The 18,004-nt window shown below is 42.2% G+C and overlaps 2 protein-coding genes across 2 annotated transcripts in view; one reads left to right on the top strand and one right to left on the bottom strand.

Annotated features, from left to right (window-relative positions):
- The window catches only part of NAA25 (N-alpha-acetyltransferase 25, NatB auxiliary subunit), an 80,539-nt gene extending 74,689 nt beyond the window's left edge, over window positions 1-5,850 (top strand). The window contains exon 24 of the mRNA XM_078435790.2: window positions 2,977-5,850. Within this exon, the coding sequence (XP_078291916.1) occupies window positions 2,977-3,099 (123 nt within the window). The 3' untranslated portion in view covers window positions 3,100-5,850. The remainder of the gene's footprint in view (window positions 1-2,976) is intronic.
- Window positions 5,851-10,207: 4,357 nt separating this feature from the next.
- Window positions 10,208-17,987, bottom strand: ERP29 (endoplasmic reticulum protein 29). The gene is made up of 3 exons (XM_060612343.3): window positions 17,718-17,987; window positions 13,090-13,228; window positions 10,208-11,030 (listed from the first exon to the last, which is right to left on the bottom strand). The coding sequence occupies exons 1-3, from the start codon at window positions 17,859-17,861 to the stop codon at window positions 10,528-10,530; spliced, it is 786 nt and encodes a 261-aa protein (XP_060468326.1). The 5' UTR covers window positions 17,862-17,987; the 3' UTR covers window positions 10,208-10,527.
- Window positions 17,988-18,004: the final 17 nt, after the last annotated feature.

Genomic DNA, 18,004 nt, shown 5'->3' with positions numbered 1-18,004 from the left:
CCTGAGCTGAAGTTGGACACTTGACCAACTGAGCCACCCAGGCGCCCCTCATTTTGAGTATTCTAAAGGTTATCTTTAACTTTGGGCGACTTTAGATTTTTCGAGCCTTGACTCTGTCCTCATCTTTTGACCTTGGGAAAGTCACTTACCCTCTCTAGGCCTCAGTTTCTTTATCTGTATAATGAAAATCATAATACCCATTTTATAGGATTATAGTGAGCATTAACCAAAATAATAATGGCCTTATATTGCCTATTTTTGTTGAAGTCATGATACATGTACTGAGCAGCATCAGCCACCAAATATAGGATCCATATAGTGCTATTTATCTTTTGGGTAAAAACAAATTTTTTTTTTTTTTTTTTTTAATTTTTTTTTTCAACATTTTTCATTTATTTTTGGGACAGAGAGAGACAGAGCATGAACGGGGGAGGGGCAGAGAGAGAGGGAGACACAGAATCGGAAACAGGCTCCAGGCTCCGAGCCATCAGCCCAGAGCCTGACGCGGGGCTCGAACTCACGGACCGCGAGATCGTGACCTGGCTGAAGTCGGACGCTTAACCGACTGCGCCACCCAGGCGCCCCAAAACAAATTTTTTTTTAATTCAGTTTCCACTAGGTTTACTTCTTTATTCTTTCTTTATTTTTTAATGTATTTATTTTATTTTTTTTTTTTTTTTAAATTTTTTTTTTTTTTTTTTCCAACGTTTTTTTTTTTTATTTTATTTTTGGGACAGAGAGAGACAGAGCATGAACGGGGGAGGGGCAGAGAGAGAGGGAGACACAGAATCGGAAACAGGCTCCAGGCTCCGAGCCATCAGCCCAGAGCCTGACGCGGGGCTCGAACTCACGGACCGCGAGATCATGACCTGGCTGAAGTCGGACGCTTAACCGACTGCGCCACCCAGGCGCCCCTAATGTATTTATTTTTGAGAGAGAGAGAGAGAGAGAGAGAGAGAGAGAGAGAGAGAGAGACATAGAGTGTGATAAGGGGAGAGCTAGAGAGAGGGAGACACAGAATCCGAAGCAGGCTCTGAGCTGTCAACACAGAGCCCACGTGGGGCTCGAACTCATGAACCGCCAAGATCATGACCCGAGTCAAAGTTGGCCACTTAACAGACTGAGCCACCCAGGCCTCCCTCTTTCCTTCTTTTCTTTCTAAACTTGAAACAACTATCCATAAGGCCTCTGGACTAGCATCTCCAGTCCTGGTTCTTTTCCTCTTCCATAGGGGTATCCACTGAAACTGGTCTGTGCCTAGACCTTTTAATGTAACCTTAAAATATACGCTAATAGCTATTAGGTTTTTGAAAGTAAATGATACATTGTTTTATTCTGAAACTTGGCTTTTTTTTCACTTAACCTTATATTCGAGAGATTTGTTAAGGCTAATGCATATACATCAATTTTGTTTTTTTAAACAACTGTATGACATTCAAATATGAGTGCATCATAGCCATTGGATATTTTAGTTTTTTTGTTTTTTTGAGAGAGAGAGGGAGCACATGAGAGCAAGTAGGGGAGGGGCAGAGGAAGAGGGAGAATCTCAAGCAGTCTCCACACCCAGCATGGGTCTTGATCTCACAACTGTGAGATCATGACCTGAACCCAAATCAAGAGGTAGACACTTAACTGACTAAACCACCCAGGTGCCCCTTTGGTTGTTTATATATATTTACTTTTACTACAGTACTGAATGAAATGTATTTTATATACCTTTTCTTATGCACATGTGTACTTCCAAGATAGATTAGGTCTCGAGTAGTAGTATTATTTGGCTATAAGGTATGCTTACCTGATTTCTTCAGGGTTTTGCAATACTGCCAATTTCATGTAAGCCTGATTAGTTCTTAGCCAGCCTCCTTTTTTTCTCTGTTTGAACATTCCATCCCTTTATTTTTTGTAAAATGTGCAGCAAGTATTTAACTCACATATTTGAGTAGGTCTCAGAAAGCTTTGTTCTTTTTTTTTTTTTTTTTAAGCTGTTTGGTCTGTGGAACCAATGGACTTTGTCAATATAGAGGGAGACCTATCAATATTATCACTAGAAAAGGTGGCAGAGGTAAATTTGATGCTTTTAAGAAGTGGGTATGATAATGTCCAAATTAATAATAAATTTCCATTTTTGTTTTCTGATGAAATAATCAGAAATATTAATTTTTCCATTTTGTATAGCCCATAACAAAATATTAGTGATTTTATGTTCAAACTACTTAGTAATAAATTTTCTACCTTTTTTCTATATGAAAGATAATAATCAGAAATCTCAGTTTTTTCACTTTGTATAATTAAAACAGAGAATACTGATGGAAGAATTAAAAGAATAATAATGCTAGAGGCTCCTGGGTGGCTCAGTCAATTAAGCATCTGACTTTGGCTTAGGTCATGATCTCACAGTTCATGAGTTGGAGCCCTATGTCAGGCTCTGTGCTGACACCTCAGATCCTAGATCCTGCTTCGGATTCTGCGTCTCCCTCTCTTTCTGCTCCTCACTCACACTCTGTTTCTCTCCCTCAAAAATAAATAAACATTAAAAATTTTTAAAAAAAGTAAAGCTAAAGTAATAGCGTTAGTGAAAAATCACATGGAAAAATGTACATCTCTGATGAGCTTTAGCCTTCTTTGCATTTTTTGAAACTGAAAATGACCCACTGTATCCTGATGAAGCTTGCCATGAGACCAAAGGTAATGGTAATTTTTTTTTTAATGTTTGTTTATTTTTGAGAGAGAGTGCATAAGTGGCGGAGAGGCAGAGAGAGGGGGCAGAGGATCCGAAGTAGGCTCTGTGCTGATAGCAGTGAGCCCGATGTAAGGCTCAGACTCACAAACCGCAAGACCATGACCTGAGCAGAAGTCTGATGCTCTACCAACAGAGCCATCCAGGAGCGCCATTGGTAGTTTTAACATCTGTGAGAGGAACTGTAATCTGGGAGAATGCTTTCAGAGCAAGACCACTAATTCTTGTCTCGTTTGTAGGAAGAGAGAAAATTTTCAAAGACTGTGCAAGGGAAGGTGCAGAGTAGTTATCTACACTCACTTCTGGAAATTGGTGAGCTGCTGAAGAAAAGACTGGAGACCACAAAGAAACTAAAAATTTAAGCGAGTGTGAACCACAGGCATCAATGACTCTGCAGCAGAAAATGACATCATCTTCCCAGGCAAAAGCGACATCTGGTTGACCATCATTTTAATCCAGAACTTCCTCATAAAATGCATGAAGGACTTTGATTGTGAATTAATTTTTTAGGTATTAAATGTATACAACTGATTAAATTATTGTATATAAACCAGAAGCAGGACCCTCATCTGGGTTTGACCACTTTTTATACATGTTCATATGCATATGGCAGCCACAAGAGAACCCCACTTTTCTTCTTTCCTTCCATCGCCAGAAACATCTGGTGGGGGGGGGGGGGGTTGTCCTATAAAAGCAGCAATAGAAATTAAGCATAAAGCATTGACCTCAGAGCAGCTGAATGGCCCTACCATTATAGCAGTGGGTGTTTGATCTGGTTCTTGAGCCTTAGGAAGCAGAAAGCAGTGGAGGGGGACCATGGCTGGGAGCAGGCCCTCTTTCCTTTCCACATTAGTTTAGTTTCGAGGTTTCCTCAGCTGCTTGGCTCCTACAGAATCCAAAGCAGGTACCCGAAGGGCCTCAGATGAAATTTGGCATAGGCACCTGTCAGTGAAGGGTGCCCCTCAGAAGACCACAGGCACTCAAGTGTTTGGCTTAATAGTCTAATAGCCAAGACATCCCCATCCTAGCTCCTGTGAGAGTTAAATCACAAATAGGCTTGTGTTAACTTACGGCTGTATGGAGGGGAAAGCAGTGCAGGCCACTTACAGGCCTGCTGAGTACTAGCTTGCTGTCTTTCATCCATCTTTGGGAAAGATGGGAATCACTGTTTTAAAGAAGAGAGGTGTACATAATTTATGCAGGCGAGTCTAATACCAGTGTCATTGGTTTTGTGAGATATATATATATGTATATGCTTTTACATATATATTTTCAAGCATATATATATATATATATATATATATATGCTTGAAAATAATGATTTAATACTTTAGTGTTTTTTAAGTGGGGAGTTTGGGGAGGAAGGAAGGAAGGAATGTATATTATGGACTTAATCTAGGTTTTAAGTTTTAGGCTGGCAAAAGAAATGTTATCCATTGGGTTTGACTTTCAGTCTGCTTTCTTCAAACTTGAGAATTGCACCAGGGTGGTGTTTACATTGTACACCTGGAGCTCCCCAAGACTGTAGCTTCAGAGGTCGGTCTGACAGAAAAGATAAACATTGCTCTTGAAAATGTTATACAGTTTATACAATTACTTTGATAAGTTTTTGTGTTTGAATCTGTGCTTCTGTTTTTGGTCTTTGTTACTCAAATACCATTAAGTTAATAATTCTGTAAGAGCAAAGACATGAGTTTGATGAGGAAATTCAAGCATCTGATGGAGGACTGATTGGTCTTGACGACCTTACAGGTCATTTCCAATGCTTCTCCAGTGAAACGTGATACTTTTTTTCTTTTAAAAGCAACAAAAGAGAGCTCGGAAAATGTCTGTATGCAAAACAATTGTATTTTGTCCCCTCATCTTGACTTTCTTAGATTCACAATTTGATAGGGTGATAAATAACTGTTTAAACTTCCAAGGAAATTTTTTAGAAAATTACAAAATTATCTGTTCAAAATAAGACTTGCTGGAAATCCTAGTCCATCAAGTAGTTTCAAGAAGTTATTTTTTGACCTAAGTTGGTATCCACAGCCGTCATACCCCATCCCAAAAGGAAGAACTGCCTTGAACAAGATGAACTGAAAGTTCTAATTGATTCCAAATCTAATTTAAGGACAACATATCATAATTTTGTAAAACTATTGCCTATTTAGATGGAACTTGGTGTGTGTATGGGGGTGGGGGATGTGTGTATGACATGTGTTCTTGAAATGATGCTTCTTTGAATATCCAAAAATACTGTACATAGAAATAGAAATGCTCTATGAAACAAGTCTATTAACTGACCATGGTCAATCTAGCATATGTGTGCTCAGTGAGCTGGCTTTGGTCCTCAGGGACAGTGCTTGACTCCAGTGGTCTACCTAACTAGTCTTTTGCCTAGGGGCACCTGGGACCTCTACTGGTTTTAGTGACAAATAATGTTACGTCGAGGTTATGCTTCTTTTGTTACTTGCTGATTTTCCTACTAAATGTAGCATTTCAATTAGATCCAACCTCTTACATTTTGAGATAATTGTAAAAAGAATGAAATTATGCAGAAATGGCCAATATCTTTTATTGATCTGTTCTTTTGGAAACTGTTATGCACTATAAATTGTGTACAGTTAAAAAAAAAATATATATATATATATATTCTTACATGAGTAAAAAGCACCCTCTCCAGCAATTGTATGTCATTGGTATTTGAAGAGAATTCCCAAATAACCCATTGCTGCTGCTGCTGTTTTTGGTTTGTGTGGGTTTTTTTTTTGTTGTTGTTGTTGTGTTTGTTTTTGTGTGGTAAATTGATATTTAAAAAAAAGAAAAAACACGACTACTGTTTACAGACTGAAAAATTACTGCTTTTTATACTACTGAGATCCTAAGTTAAGACTCTCCAAAGCAAACATTTGGTTTAAATCATTTATCTGATGTGGATAAAACATAGAGAAATTTTTAGTGTCCTCCACATAATGGAAAATGTACAAATGCCTAGCTGTGTTGCCCATCAATTTTGTATATTTTCATAATTTTAATTGTTCAAAATTGCATTATATTTTGCAATCACTATGTTCAACCTGGATTTGTCTTTCATTTAAACTTTTAATATAAAAAGGGGTTTCAATGTATCTATGGCCTTGTTATTGAAACTCTTCCTACTTATTTGATGTCATTTATTAATATGGGAAGTATATATTCTTCCTTCTTCAGTACTACGTGAAGCATACATAGCAAATTAAACTAGATGGGTTAATTTATATAAACACTTCCATCTTAAGTTGCCTATCTGCCTGGGTCATTTCTGTTCAGATTCCTAGAAGCCACTTTTTTTTTTTTTTTTTTTAAAGATTTTAAGTAATCTCTATACCCAATGTGGGGCTTGAACTCACAACCCTGAAGTCAAGAGTCACATGTTCCACTGACTTACAGGTGCCCTGAAGCCACAACCTTTTAAATGGTGTAATTCATCTCAGTTTTGTACTGAGAGTTACATTCCTTGGCAAAATTGTAATATTTGTGAATTTAAAATTTTTATTTCAAGGCTACTAGTCTTTTTGTTTAAAAATAGTACCTCATGCTAGCATTCATGAATTCAGCATATATGAATTGAATGCTTCTTTACAATGTGCCAGATTCCACTTTAGGCTGTGTTGATAGAATGGTAAATGATAGCATATGTCCCAGTTAGTGGCCAAGGTGGGGGAGAAGATAAGAAATATAAACCTTAGTTTGTAAGTCCTGTTTTAAGTAAGTCAGGATATGTGATAACCTGAATCATGAGTAGTGCCCTCTGACCCGACTGATGAAGAGTCAGCCACCAAAAAGGGAACCCAAGTGGAGAGGCCCCATGGCAGGAACTACTGAGCATGTTTCAATGACTGGGGGGAAAAAATGGGCTCAAGTGTTGGGTTTAAAGGAGTGGAAAGGGGGAAGGAACTGAGGTAGAAAATACAGTTGGGGGCAGGGGGATCCAGAGCAATCAGAACTTTTTAGTCAGGGGAAGGAATGAGATTTCTAAAGTTAGCAGGAAGTTACGAGATTTCAGGCAAACTGATGACATGATTTATCCAAGTACTTGGGCCCACAGGCTGGGATCCAAAGTTGACACACACTGACAATACAGTGGAAAGAGGAGCTCCTAGTTTCCTTTGTGTCCAGTAATATTAAATGCCCTTGTCTGGGCCCTGAGAAAAATGTTTTCGCCTGCTACTCCATCCCGATGCTGTTTCCCTTTTAACAAAAGGTGTGTAATTGGATATACCTCACTGCCACTTTCAACCTTACCTAAAAGGTGGGCTCAGGTTTATACTTTTTTCTTGTTCTTTTTTTTTTAGATGCTGTCACTGACTCACTCGATGCAGAGATGTATTTCATAGTAATAACTGGAAGGTAAGCAACCATGAGCCAAATACTTATAAAAATTATTCGTGGTGGGAATGTAAGCTGGTGCAGCCACTCTGGAAAACAGTATGGAGGTTCCTCAAAAAACTAAAAATAGAACTACCCTACCAGCCAGCAACTGCACTACTAGGTATTTACCCAAGGGATACAGGTATGCTGTTTCAGAGGGACATATGCACCCCCATGTTTATAGCAGCACTACCAACAATAGCCAAAGTATGGAAAGAGCCCAAATGTCCATCAATGGATGAATGGATAAAGAAGATGTGGTATATATATGTACAATGGAGTATTACTCGCCAATCAAAAAGAATGGAATCTTGCCATTTGCAACTACAGGGATGGAACTAGAGGGTGTTATGCTAAGTGAAATTAGTCAGAGAAAGACAAATATCATATGACTTCATTCATATGAGGACTTTAAGAGACAAAACGTGAACATTAGGGAAGGGAAACAAAAATGTAAAAACAGGGAGGGGGACAAAACAGAAGAGACTCAAATACGGAGAACAAACAGGGTTACTGGAGTGGTTGTGGGAGGGGGATGGACTAAATGGGTAAGGGGCACTAAGGAATCTACTGAAATAATTGTACTCTATGCTAACTGATTTGGATGTAAATTAAAAAATAAATTGAAAAAAATTATTTGTGGGATACTTCTAGCAGTTTATGCTGGTGGAGCACAGAGCTTTCCTGCAACTTCCAGCTTCCATACATCCCAGTAAAAGTGGATTTCTCCACAATGTACTATTTCACATATGAGAAAAAAAGTTACCACAGAGAAGGCTACTACCTAAGACTACCTAGCAGGTTAGGGGGTGGGTAAAATTCAAACCCTTTCGTATATGTGCTGAAGTGAGCACAAGATTCAAATCCTTAAGCATTGATGAAATGAGGTGAAATCTAGACCACCCCCATCCCCAAGTCTTCTCTTCTTAGTCTTGATGGCTAGGTTCAAATTCTCAGATTCTATCTTGGAACAATCAATCTTTCCAGATGCAAGTCTGATGCCAACTTTTTTGGTGGCACAAATTACCAAGGACTATTTGAGATAACTTACAAGTTCCTCGGAACCAGGTTCTTATGTTGGATTCAAGGTCTCATTTGCTTAACCAACTTACCTGCAAATTCCCTTGACATTGTTATTTGCTTGATTCTGGGAGGCCAGTCCATAGCCTCCATTACAACCTGATTAGCAGCATTTGAGCCACAATATTATTTAATTAGAGGAAGAAGAGAGAAGGAATCCATTTGACCCAAGTGTCAGGGAAAATTTAACTTATGTGGCATATGCAAATCACTTCAGACTCAAAACTAGAAAAGGGCCCATCTTTATGTTTTAAAGTTTATTTTGAGAGAGAGCACAAAAGAGGGAGGGTCAGAGAGAATCCCAAGCAGCTGACAGCATGGAGCCCGATATGGGGCATGAACCAAGATAACGACCCAAGCCAAAATCAAGAGTTGGACACTCAACCCGAGCCACCCATCTTTAATGAAAAATGTTCGATACAGGCACCTGGGTGGTTCATTCAGTTGAGTATCTGACTCTTGATTTCGGCTCAGGTCATGATCTCAGGGTTTGTGGGATTGAGCCCTGCATCGGGCTCTGTGCTGACAGTGTGGAGTCTGCTTGGGATTCTTTCTCCCTCTCTCTCAAATAAAAAACATTAAAAAAAATATTTGATACATAAAACCTGACAGGATTATCTAGCCCTGCCCAATAGCTCATGTTTCTTCAACTCGAGACCCTAAGCTTTTAATACTCAGTCTGGACCCATCCAATGAAGTACCCATTGATGTGCTGCCACCTTTCCTTTCACAATTGACAAGATGAGATCATATTCAGGGACTGTGGATGCATTTAGTTTTAGAGTTCTCTCTCTACCTGCCATTTGTTTTACTGTATTTCCCGTAAGACCGTGAATACTTAGTTCTTTGGAAGTGAACCTGTTTTAGATGAGAAACAACTATAACAGCTAAAGCAAGTTTATCAGTGAGAAGCATCCAAAAAGATATTCCGAAATTTTCAAGTAGAATGAAATAATAAGCAGGAGAAATATTGAAATTGTTGGGCCAAATATATACAGTTACATTCTTTTGTTGAATGTTGAGAGCACCTGTGCTATAGGCAGGAGTTTAGGTCTGAACATCTTTTCCTTAGTTGGTTTTAGTTGTGAGCATAAGCTACCACAATTGTTTTTGTTAATCTGATTCAACACATGGATTTTCCTGTATTCTTTGTTTCTGGTGACTTTCAATACCAACCTGGCTAAAAGGGAAGAACACAAGTTAAGGTTTTATTTGCTAACTCTGTTCAACTTAAATTTCTTTGTGTGGCTTCAATAATATTTCAGGGGGTGCACTTTGTAACATTTACAAATAGTTAAATATGAAAGTGGGGATGTTATCATGAAGCTTACCATTGCAGATAATTGCTTATCACTCCTGAGAACAGATCTGAGTCAGTTCCACGTGCTCCCACTCTGCTTTTTTATTTTTATTTATTTATTTTTTTAAATTTTTTTTTCAACGTTTTTTTATTTATTTTTGGGACAGAGAGAGACAGAGCATGAACGGGGGAGGGGCAGAGAGAGAGGGAGACACAGAATCGGAAACAGGCTCCAGGCTCCGAGCCATCAGCCCAGAGCCTGACGCGGGGCTCGAACTCACGGACCGCGAGATCGTGACCTGGCTGAAGTCGGACGCTTAACCGACGGCGCCACCCAGGCGCCCCAACAACATCCAATTATATCAGTAAACCTAAGAATTTACTCTATGTTTTTCATGGAGTATAGAAAATTACTACACTGAACTTCATTAATGTTGCTATTTCCACTTTAAGGACCAGAAAAAGGACAACGCATTTTTTGCCACCCACAATTGGTGCACCTGAGTTTGAACGCCAGTGGAAAGTAATAAAGGTAGGCCTTGAGCCGGTTTCCACCAGTTTCCAGTGTTACTAGGATAGTCTGTTATCCTGGTAGAGTGGAGTCCATACCAGCTTAGATTAAAAAATAAATTGAAAGGAGAAAGCAGGTCACGGGCCAAAGTATAATTTGTGAAAGAAAACTGAATGGCTTTAGGTCCACTTAACCAAAACACAGAAACTTTAATTGGGTCAGAATTACACCTGTCAAGGACCTGGACCGTACACTCTTCTTTACAGCACCCATTCCTTCTGAGGGGTAATTTAATAAGCCTATCTGGTAAGTGTTCCAGGTGTACACAGACTGGCTGTAGGGATATCCCAAGCATGGTCACATCAGCATCAATGTCCGAGTATGCTCAGATTTCTGGCTTGGTGCCACTTTCCCCACCACTCTTATATCCCAGGACAGTCTCATGGCCAGCAAATAACTCCCCTCCCCACCCCCACCAAACCCTGGAAAACCTGGAGTGCCTTTTTACAGCTCCTCCTTTTCGGCCCCCTTCTTCTGGAAAGCAGTCAAGATGTTTAAGCTCTTCTGGAGCTCTTCCTTCTTCCCATCACTCATCTTGTTCTTCTCAATCAGCTTGGTGATCCGGCTCATTTCTGACACTGGAAAGTCCTCACCTTGGTCTAAGACTTTCCCCATGATCTTCAGATACTGCTCGGCCCACTTCTTCTCAGTCTCTTTCACATTTGCGAGATTGTCCTGTCCCTGCTTCAAGAGGGCCTGGCGGGCCTCCACACCTGAGGCCCTGATGAACTCCCCGGCAAGGGCATCATATACAGGCAGGCAACCAGGCATACCTAGGTAGACTCCTTGACCCTTTAGCCAGCGCTGGATAGCTCCAACCTTAACCGCCCCACTATACAGGACTGGGTTCTCAAAGTCCCCATCACGGAAGAGGTAGAAGACTGGGTAGTTCTCTTTGTCCAGCTTGTATTTCTCACTCAGCTCCATATTCAGCTTATCACCATAATCTGTGAACAGAAACCAGATATGAGGAGCAAGACCATGAGGAATACAGGGCAGGAAACTGCTGTGAGGCCCATCTGAGTTGACAGCAAGAAGGATCCTGGTTGTGTTTAAATTCCTCCTTGGCTACTTCTAGCCATATGGCATTAATCAAGTCATTTAGCCTCTCTGAATTTCACTTTCCTCACCTGAAATATGGGAATCCTTCTGAATACTGATTCTATGCCCACTACGTGCCATGTCCTGTTCTAAGTGCTACAGATCTGGTTGTGGCTAAGAGTAACAAGCTCTGTGATCGCAAAGAGCTTATGTTCTCTTAAGAGAGATGATAAACGTGATCAGGGCCATGATAAAATGGGATGATGTGAAAGTAGGTAAGAAGACCTACTTTGGGTGGTCTTGGAAGGCCTTTCTGTGGACACGATATGAGCTGAAGGACCAAAGTTTCAAGGAGGCAGACACATGATGATCCAGGAAAAACGTCTCAGGTAGGAAGTGCTGCAGCTGCAAAGCTCTGAGGCAGGAATGAGCTGGGTATACTGAAGGATTGCAAAGGCCATTCTGGCTGGAGCTTAGTCCAAAAGGGGAACGTGTAGTAGATAACAGAGTCCCCAACACATGAGAGGTTCTGGGAAGACCCAACGAAGGGAAAGGTGCACTTAACCTGACAGAGTGTGCAATACGTGGTAGCTGTTAGTATTTGCTATGTCCTTCCTAACAGGCAGTGGCAGTCCCAAAGGCTGATGCCAAAAAGAAATGGTCAAGGCTGCTTATTACTGGGCAGTAGTATAGGAAGTGTAGGGTTCCAGTCCTTGTTCTATCACTTCAAACTCTACAGTCTTGAGCAAGGTACTCAAAGCATGAAGAATAGGAGTCACGGTACTTTTGTCATAGAGTTGTCACAAGGATAAGATACACATAAAACACTTAGTGGCCTGGCACACAGTAAATGTTTGATAAATGTCAGCTGCTATTCTTCTCTTGGTAAAAGCCCCAAAGGAGTGGAATTGCAGCTGAGTCAGAATTGACACTTGTTGGGATGAGCACTGGGTGTTGTATGGAAACCAATCTGACAGAAAAAAAAAGAAAAAAAAAGAATTGACTGACTGCCCTGGAAAAGTGTGCTAACAATCTCTACCTAGGACCAGACTCTCAAGCTTACTAGGGAACAGAGGCATCCCACCTGGAAGGAAGTGGAGAGAGGGAAGAACCCTCCATACTTGGGAATAGATACTTAGGTGGAGTTCCTTGAGCTTCAGTTTTCCTCAAGTATAAAAACAGGAAATGTGTCTCATTTTTTAGGCAGGGTTCAAGTGAAGATTAAAAATGCACTGTCTGGGGGCACTTGGGTGGCTTAGTCGGTTGGGCATCCGACTTCAGCTCAGGTCATGATCTCAAGGTTTGTGGGTTCAAGCCCCGTGTCAGCCTCTGTGCCGACAGCTTAGAGCCTGGAGCCCGCTTCGGATTCTGTGTCTCCTTCTCTTTCTGCCCCTACCCCACTTGCACGCGCTCACTCTCTCAAAAATAAACATTAAAAAAATATATTTTTTAATGCATTGTGCACACCTTTACAAACTGTAAACCACTACATGCTGGCAACTATTAGAGTAGTCACTGTGGTTGGGAGCTGTCCTTGATTTAGCGGTAGCTCTGATGGATTTCAGCTAAGGCCAAAACTCAATAGTTCCGGTAAAAAAAGAACTGAAAAGAAGATGGAAGAAGTTACTATGCAGACCCTAGGAAGACTGGTATCCCCCGACCACAGTCCCCTGCCAGGAGAACTCCAAGTTCTCAGATGCAATTTAATGTCAGTGTTGGGTGGAGGGTGAAGGATGAGGGATTCTCTAACCTTGGGCACCTGCAAGGATGAACTGAGGTTCTGTGGTATCAGAATCTGTTCAAGCTAAGCCTGCCATGGGCACCAGATTCTTGAGGGCCATGACCCCACTTACACTCATGTGTGGCTCAGACAGAAAAGTGTTAGATATTCCACCTACGTGGAGGGAAGTAATTCCCAGCTTCCTCCCCTTCTGCCCTCCACAGTCATGCTGAACTTGTCCATACCTGAGATCCCCACTTCCGCCACCAAGAGATCATCGCTGGAGGCCGAGTTTTCAGCCAGACGCTTGAACTCATCCTGCTTCTCACCATAGGGGTACTGGGTGTCGAACTTCACCAAGACGAACTTGCTTTTGGGAATGACCTGAGGGCATAGAGAGCTGAGCAAGTTCGGGATTCCAGGGACCTTTGGGGCTAATACCCTTTCTCAAGGCACCTCTGTTTAAGAAACAAAGTGGAAACCAAGCCTGCAAGGGAGACCAGGACTTGCACACTTATATTCATTCATTCATTCACCCACCCAATTGATTGATTTATTCACCCACCCATTGATTCATTTAACAATTTACTGGTTTTGGGTACCCCACTAGGTACTGGTTCACAGTAATCAAAGACATATACAACCCAGCTTAGAATAAACAAAGCTGTACAGGTGCCTGGGTGGCTCAGTCGGTTAAGTGTCTGACTCTTGATTTCCGTTCAGGTCATGATCTCACAGTCTGTGAGACTGAGCCCCACTTTGGGCTCTGCACTGTGGACTCTCTCCCTTCCACTCTCTCTGCCCCTCCCCCCTCAAAATAAATAAACATTAAAAAAAAGGAATAAACAAATCTGTAGATGTATTAAGGCCTTCTCTTCCAGTGGCCTTTTTGGTAAGGTTAAGGAAACCCTTAGAAAATACTATGTGGTTCCCTGTCATGCCCATCATCCCAAACAGCCTTTTTCAGTAAACAATGAACCAGAAATCTGATAAAAACCAACAACCATCTGTAAAGGGCTTGGCACCACAGAGGTGCTTCAGCTAGGGAGCTCTGAGTCTGAACTCTGCAATGTCAGGGCTCACAGGAAGTTGCTGAGAGGCCAGGCTTAGGACAATGTCCCCTCCCTAGATCACAGTTCCCTTTGGCTAGATCACCAGGTCCTAAACTGTCAGGGTCAAGATCTTTAATTGTGGTAAAATTCCCATCACACAAAACTCATCATTTTAAAGTGTACAATTTAGTGGGATTCAGTCCACTAACAACAGCGTGCTAGTATCTATTCCAGAACATTTTCATCACCTGAAAAGAATCACATACCCACACATTTGAAGCAGTCATTTCCCATCCCTCCTTCCCTCTAAGACACAGCAACCACTTATCTGCCTTTTTTCCTCTATGATGTCCACTCTGATGGAATCATACAACATGTAGCCTTGTGTGCCTGGCTTCTTTCACTCAGCATAATGTTTTCAAGGTTCATCCATGTTGTAGCATCGATTGGTATTTCATTCCTTTTTGTGGGCAAATAATATTCCATTGTATGGATGTGCCACATTTTATTTATTCATCAGGTGATGGACATTGGGTTGTTTCCACCTTTTGGCTATTTGTGAATAGTGGTGTTATAAACATTCATGTACAAATGTGTATTGAATGCCTGTTTTCATTTCTTTTGGGTATATACCTAGGGGTGGAAATGATGGTCATATATAGTAATTCTACGTTTAAGTTTTAGAGGACTCCTCAAAATCTTTCTTTTGATGGTCTCTCCCAATGCACAGATTTTATCTAACAAACTGCCTTCTCCAACTTTTTTCCAATCAAAGTGATCACTTCAGGTCTTTTTCATCACAGGCTATTGCTGTCATAATTAAGTCAAGCTGGCATCATTCCAAATTTTATTAGTCCTTATTCCTCTTTGTGTGTTGATATCCATTTGGTTGTAGCTTTTAAAAAATATTTAACACTGCCCAGGGACCCAAGGAAAGGAGGGAGAAGCTATTAGAACAGCTCATCTTTTAAGTGGTCACTGACCCCCAAAATGTGAGCTCTGAGGGCCTAAAAGCAGCGAAGCCTTAAAATATAAATCAGATCACATCCCTCTGGCCCAACTGGCCTTATATCAGTTCAACACAACAAACTAATTCCCACTTAGGGCCTTTTTAGGTGCTGTCTCCGCTAGCTGGAATACCCTTTCCCCAATTCCTTCCAGGATGTCTATCATTCAAAGCTCAGTTCAGACGTCCCCCCTAATGGAGAGGCCTCCTCTGCTCATACCATCTAGCACTGCTTCATTTTCCCCATGCTACCATGTTACCCTGCTCTTTCTTCACTGCATTAATCACCCTCTAAAATTCTTACCTGCATGTTTGTTGTCTGTTCTCTCCACTAGAATGCACATTTATGAGAATAAGGACCTTATCTGACTTGTTCTCTGTTATATCCCTAGTGCCCAAGAGTGCCTGGAATGTGGCAGATGCTCTGAAAATATCTGATAAATGGACACAACTAGAGAAGGCTACGGTAGCAGATGCTACATATGTCCGGGGGAAAAATATTTAAAAAGCATGGCACAGGATCCCTACCTTCAAGGGGCCTTTATGGAATAATATTAATAAGTGTACAGTGGTCTAACACTGAAACATAATTGAAAGGTCTCCATCTTTTACCATTTTTAGCCATAGGGACAATGGTTTTGAATGGCATACATTTGCACAGTGTATTTTTTTTCCTTTTCATTAGTCATGCTGTATCTCTTAATTGCTTTAGAAATCTGTGTCCTTTCTTCATCCTTGAAGAACTGACTCCACCATACCCTATATTTAGGCAACTTGGTTCTTTAAGGTACAGAAGAATTCATCATTCATTCATTCATTGAATAAAAAGGTACCAAGGGCCTATCATGTGATAGTGAACACAGCAGTAAAAAAAGCATGGTTTCTTATCTCTAATGATGGTGAAGGGCAAGGAACAAAAAAAGACACTGGAAACTGCTGAAAGACAAAGCACAGAACAAGGCCCTTGGATGTATTAGCAGGAAGCGCCTCTTCTGTTCAGTGATGGAAGAGAGATCTAGAAAGGGACTGGAGAACACATTTGTTCATTCATTCAACAATTATCTTCCATGTGACAAGTAACCTGCTAGGTTGTACAGATGATCTGTGAAAAACCAGACAACGCAGTTCTTCATAAACATATAACATTCTGGTGCAGGAGATGACAAAATAGCCAAGGGGGGGGGGGCGGGAAATCAATGATGAGAGCTCTACAGAGAAATCAAACTAACGTGACTGGCACTTTGGATGGGGGGAGGGGAACTCAAGGCAGGACTCTGAGAAGGTAATATTTAACCTAAGCCTGAATGATGAGAAGCAACCAACCTTTCAAAGATTGGGCAAAGACTGTTCTAGTCAGAAGAAACTGCCAGGGCAAAGGGCCTACATCAGTAATGGGCTAGGAATATTCAAAGGACAGAAGGCATGTATGGCTGGAAGCAGAGGAGACAAAAAGGAGAATGGTTAGGAGATGAGAGTAGAGGCTAAAGACGGAGACCAGCCAGAAGACTTCTGTAATGACAGCTGAGACCAGGGTGGTAGCAATAAAGACAGAGAGGCACCGACTGATTAGGAAATACTGTTAACTTCACAACGCAAAATTTCCCTCTGAGTCACACTTGGTCTGTGATATCATCCCATTCCCACATTTGGGGAGTGGGGTATAACTGCCAATAAAGAACCCCAAAAGCTTGAGGTGCTGTGGGGTATGCCTTACAATCAACCAGCCATACCTACACTTTTAAGTTCTTGAATAAGCCACAGGTGCCAAATCCAGGACAAGGAACTCTTTTGAGAATAGAAAGAGTTCAACCACTTGCGACACATTTAGAACTCTACAAAAGTAGAAACCAAAAATGGTTTCCCTTCCCAGCAACGGGTACAAATTAAGAAAATAAAATGAATGGCTTCTCTCTCAATGCTTAGTATGCCCGTCTCGTAGGTGAAGTTGAAAGGTGCTAGTGTGTGAAGATGGGTGCAAGAGGGAGTTGGGAATACATTCAGCCTCCAACATCCATTTACCCAGGCTAATCCTTCCACATCTTGACCCTATTTTACTATGTCCCCAGGCCCAAGATATTCCCTAGAGTTCCCTTATTCTTCTTTTTTCTTTAATTTTTAAAAATGTTTTATCTTTGAGAGAGAGAGTACGGGTGGGGAGAGGGAGACACAGACCCTGAGGCAGGCTCCAGGCTCTGAGCTGGAAGCACGAGTGGGGCTGGGGCTGGAACTGGTGAACCACGGGATCATGACCTGAGCTTAACTGACTGAGCCACCCAGGCGGCCCCAGAGTTCCCTTATTCTTAACGCTTGCGCTCTTCAAGACACAGGACATCCGGACACTGTTTGCATACTGCAAAACAGGCTGCACGCCACACTAAGAGAGGAGGGGCACAGAAATGCCAGGTAACACGCGGAGTTTTCAACCACCGCCCCCCCCCCCACCCCCGACAGCCCAGAGACGGGTGGCGTCCGCCTCGCACCGCCCTCCCGGCCTCCCACTTGGGTCTCGAGGATTGGATCTCGCCCGGCACCGCCCTCTCCCCCTAGGTGAGGGGAAGGGGCAGAATGTTCCCGTGACTGCATCTCCTTAGCTCTTTTGCAAAAGAGGAAGTACCAACACTGCAAAGGCAAGGGTGTGCGGGGACCCTGGACCCCATGGTCGTGATACGGCCCCGGCCCAGAGTCCACCATCCCATTACGTTGGTGGATCGTCGCTACAGACCACCCTCCGCCAGCCCTGTCTCCTTCCCCACGGAGGTGCGCTCCATTACTAGCTGAGGCTGCACCTGCGCGCGATTCCTACGCCCCCCGTTACCTTGTAGAAAGTGATTGTATCCAGGGGGAGGGCGCCCTTGGTGTGCAGGCCGCTACCGCCATGCGGGGCGGAGAGGAGCAGGAGGAACAGGAGAAGAGGAAACAGTGGGGAGAGAGAAGCGGCGCGGGGCAGGCCTGCAGCCATAACGCCGAATTCTGGCAGTAGGAGCTGGGAAGGCTGTAGTGGAGAAAACGCGGAGTCGGGAGTCACGTGACTTGCAGGGCCGGCTCGGAAGCGCGCACGTGGACAGCCCGAGAGGCTCCAGCCGGCCTAGGGTGAGAGGGAGG

Source organism: Panthera onca, chromosome D3 (assembly GCF_046562875.1).
Source record: "Panthera onca isolate mPanOnc1 chromosome D3, mPanOnc1 haplotype 2, whole genome shotgun sequence".
Lineage (NCBI taxonomy): Eukaryota > Metazoa > Chordata > Mammalia > Carnivora > Felidae > Panthera > Panthera onca.
Note: the sequence above shows the minus strand (reverse complement) of the source record. Positions and strands in the feature narration are given on the sequence as shown.

Bases quoted from the DNA above. Each gene is read 5' to 3' on its own strand.
- ERP29 (XM_060612343.3), bottom strand. From the start codon at position 17,861: ATGGCTGCAGGCCTGCCCCGCGCCGCTTCTCTCTCCCCACTGTTTCCT. The intron at 13,229-17,717 runs GTAACGGGGGGC...CTATGCCCTCAG, and splicing joins ATACAATCACTTTCTACAAG to GTCATTCCCAAAAGCAAGTT. The intron at 11,031-13,089 runs GTATGGACAAGT...TTCTGTTCACAG, and splicing joins GGCGGAAGTGGGGATCTCAG to ATTATGGTGATAAGCTGAAT.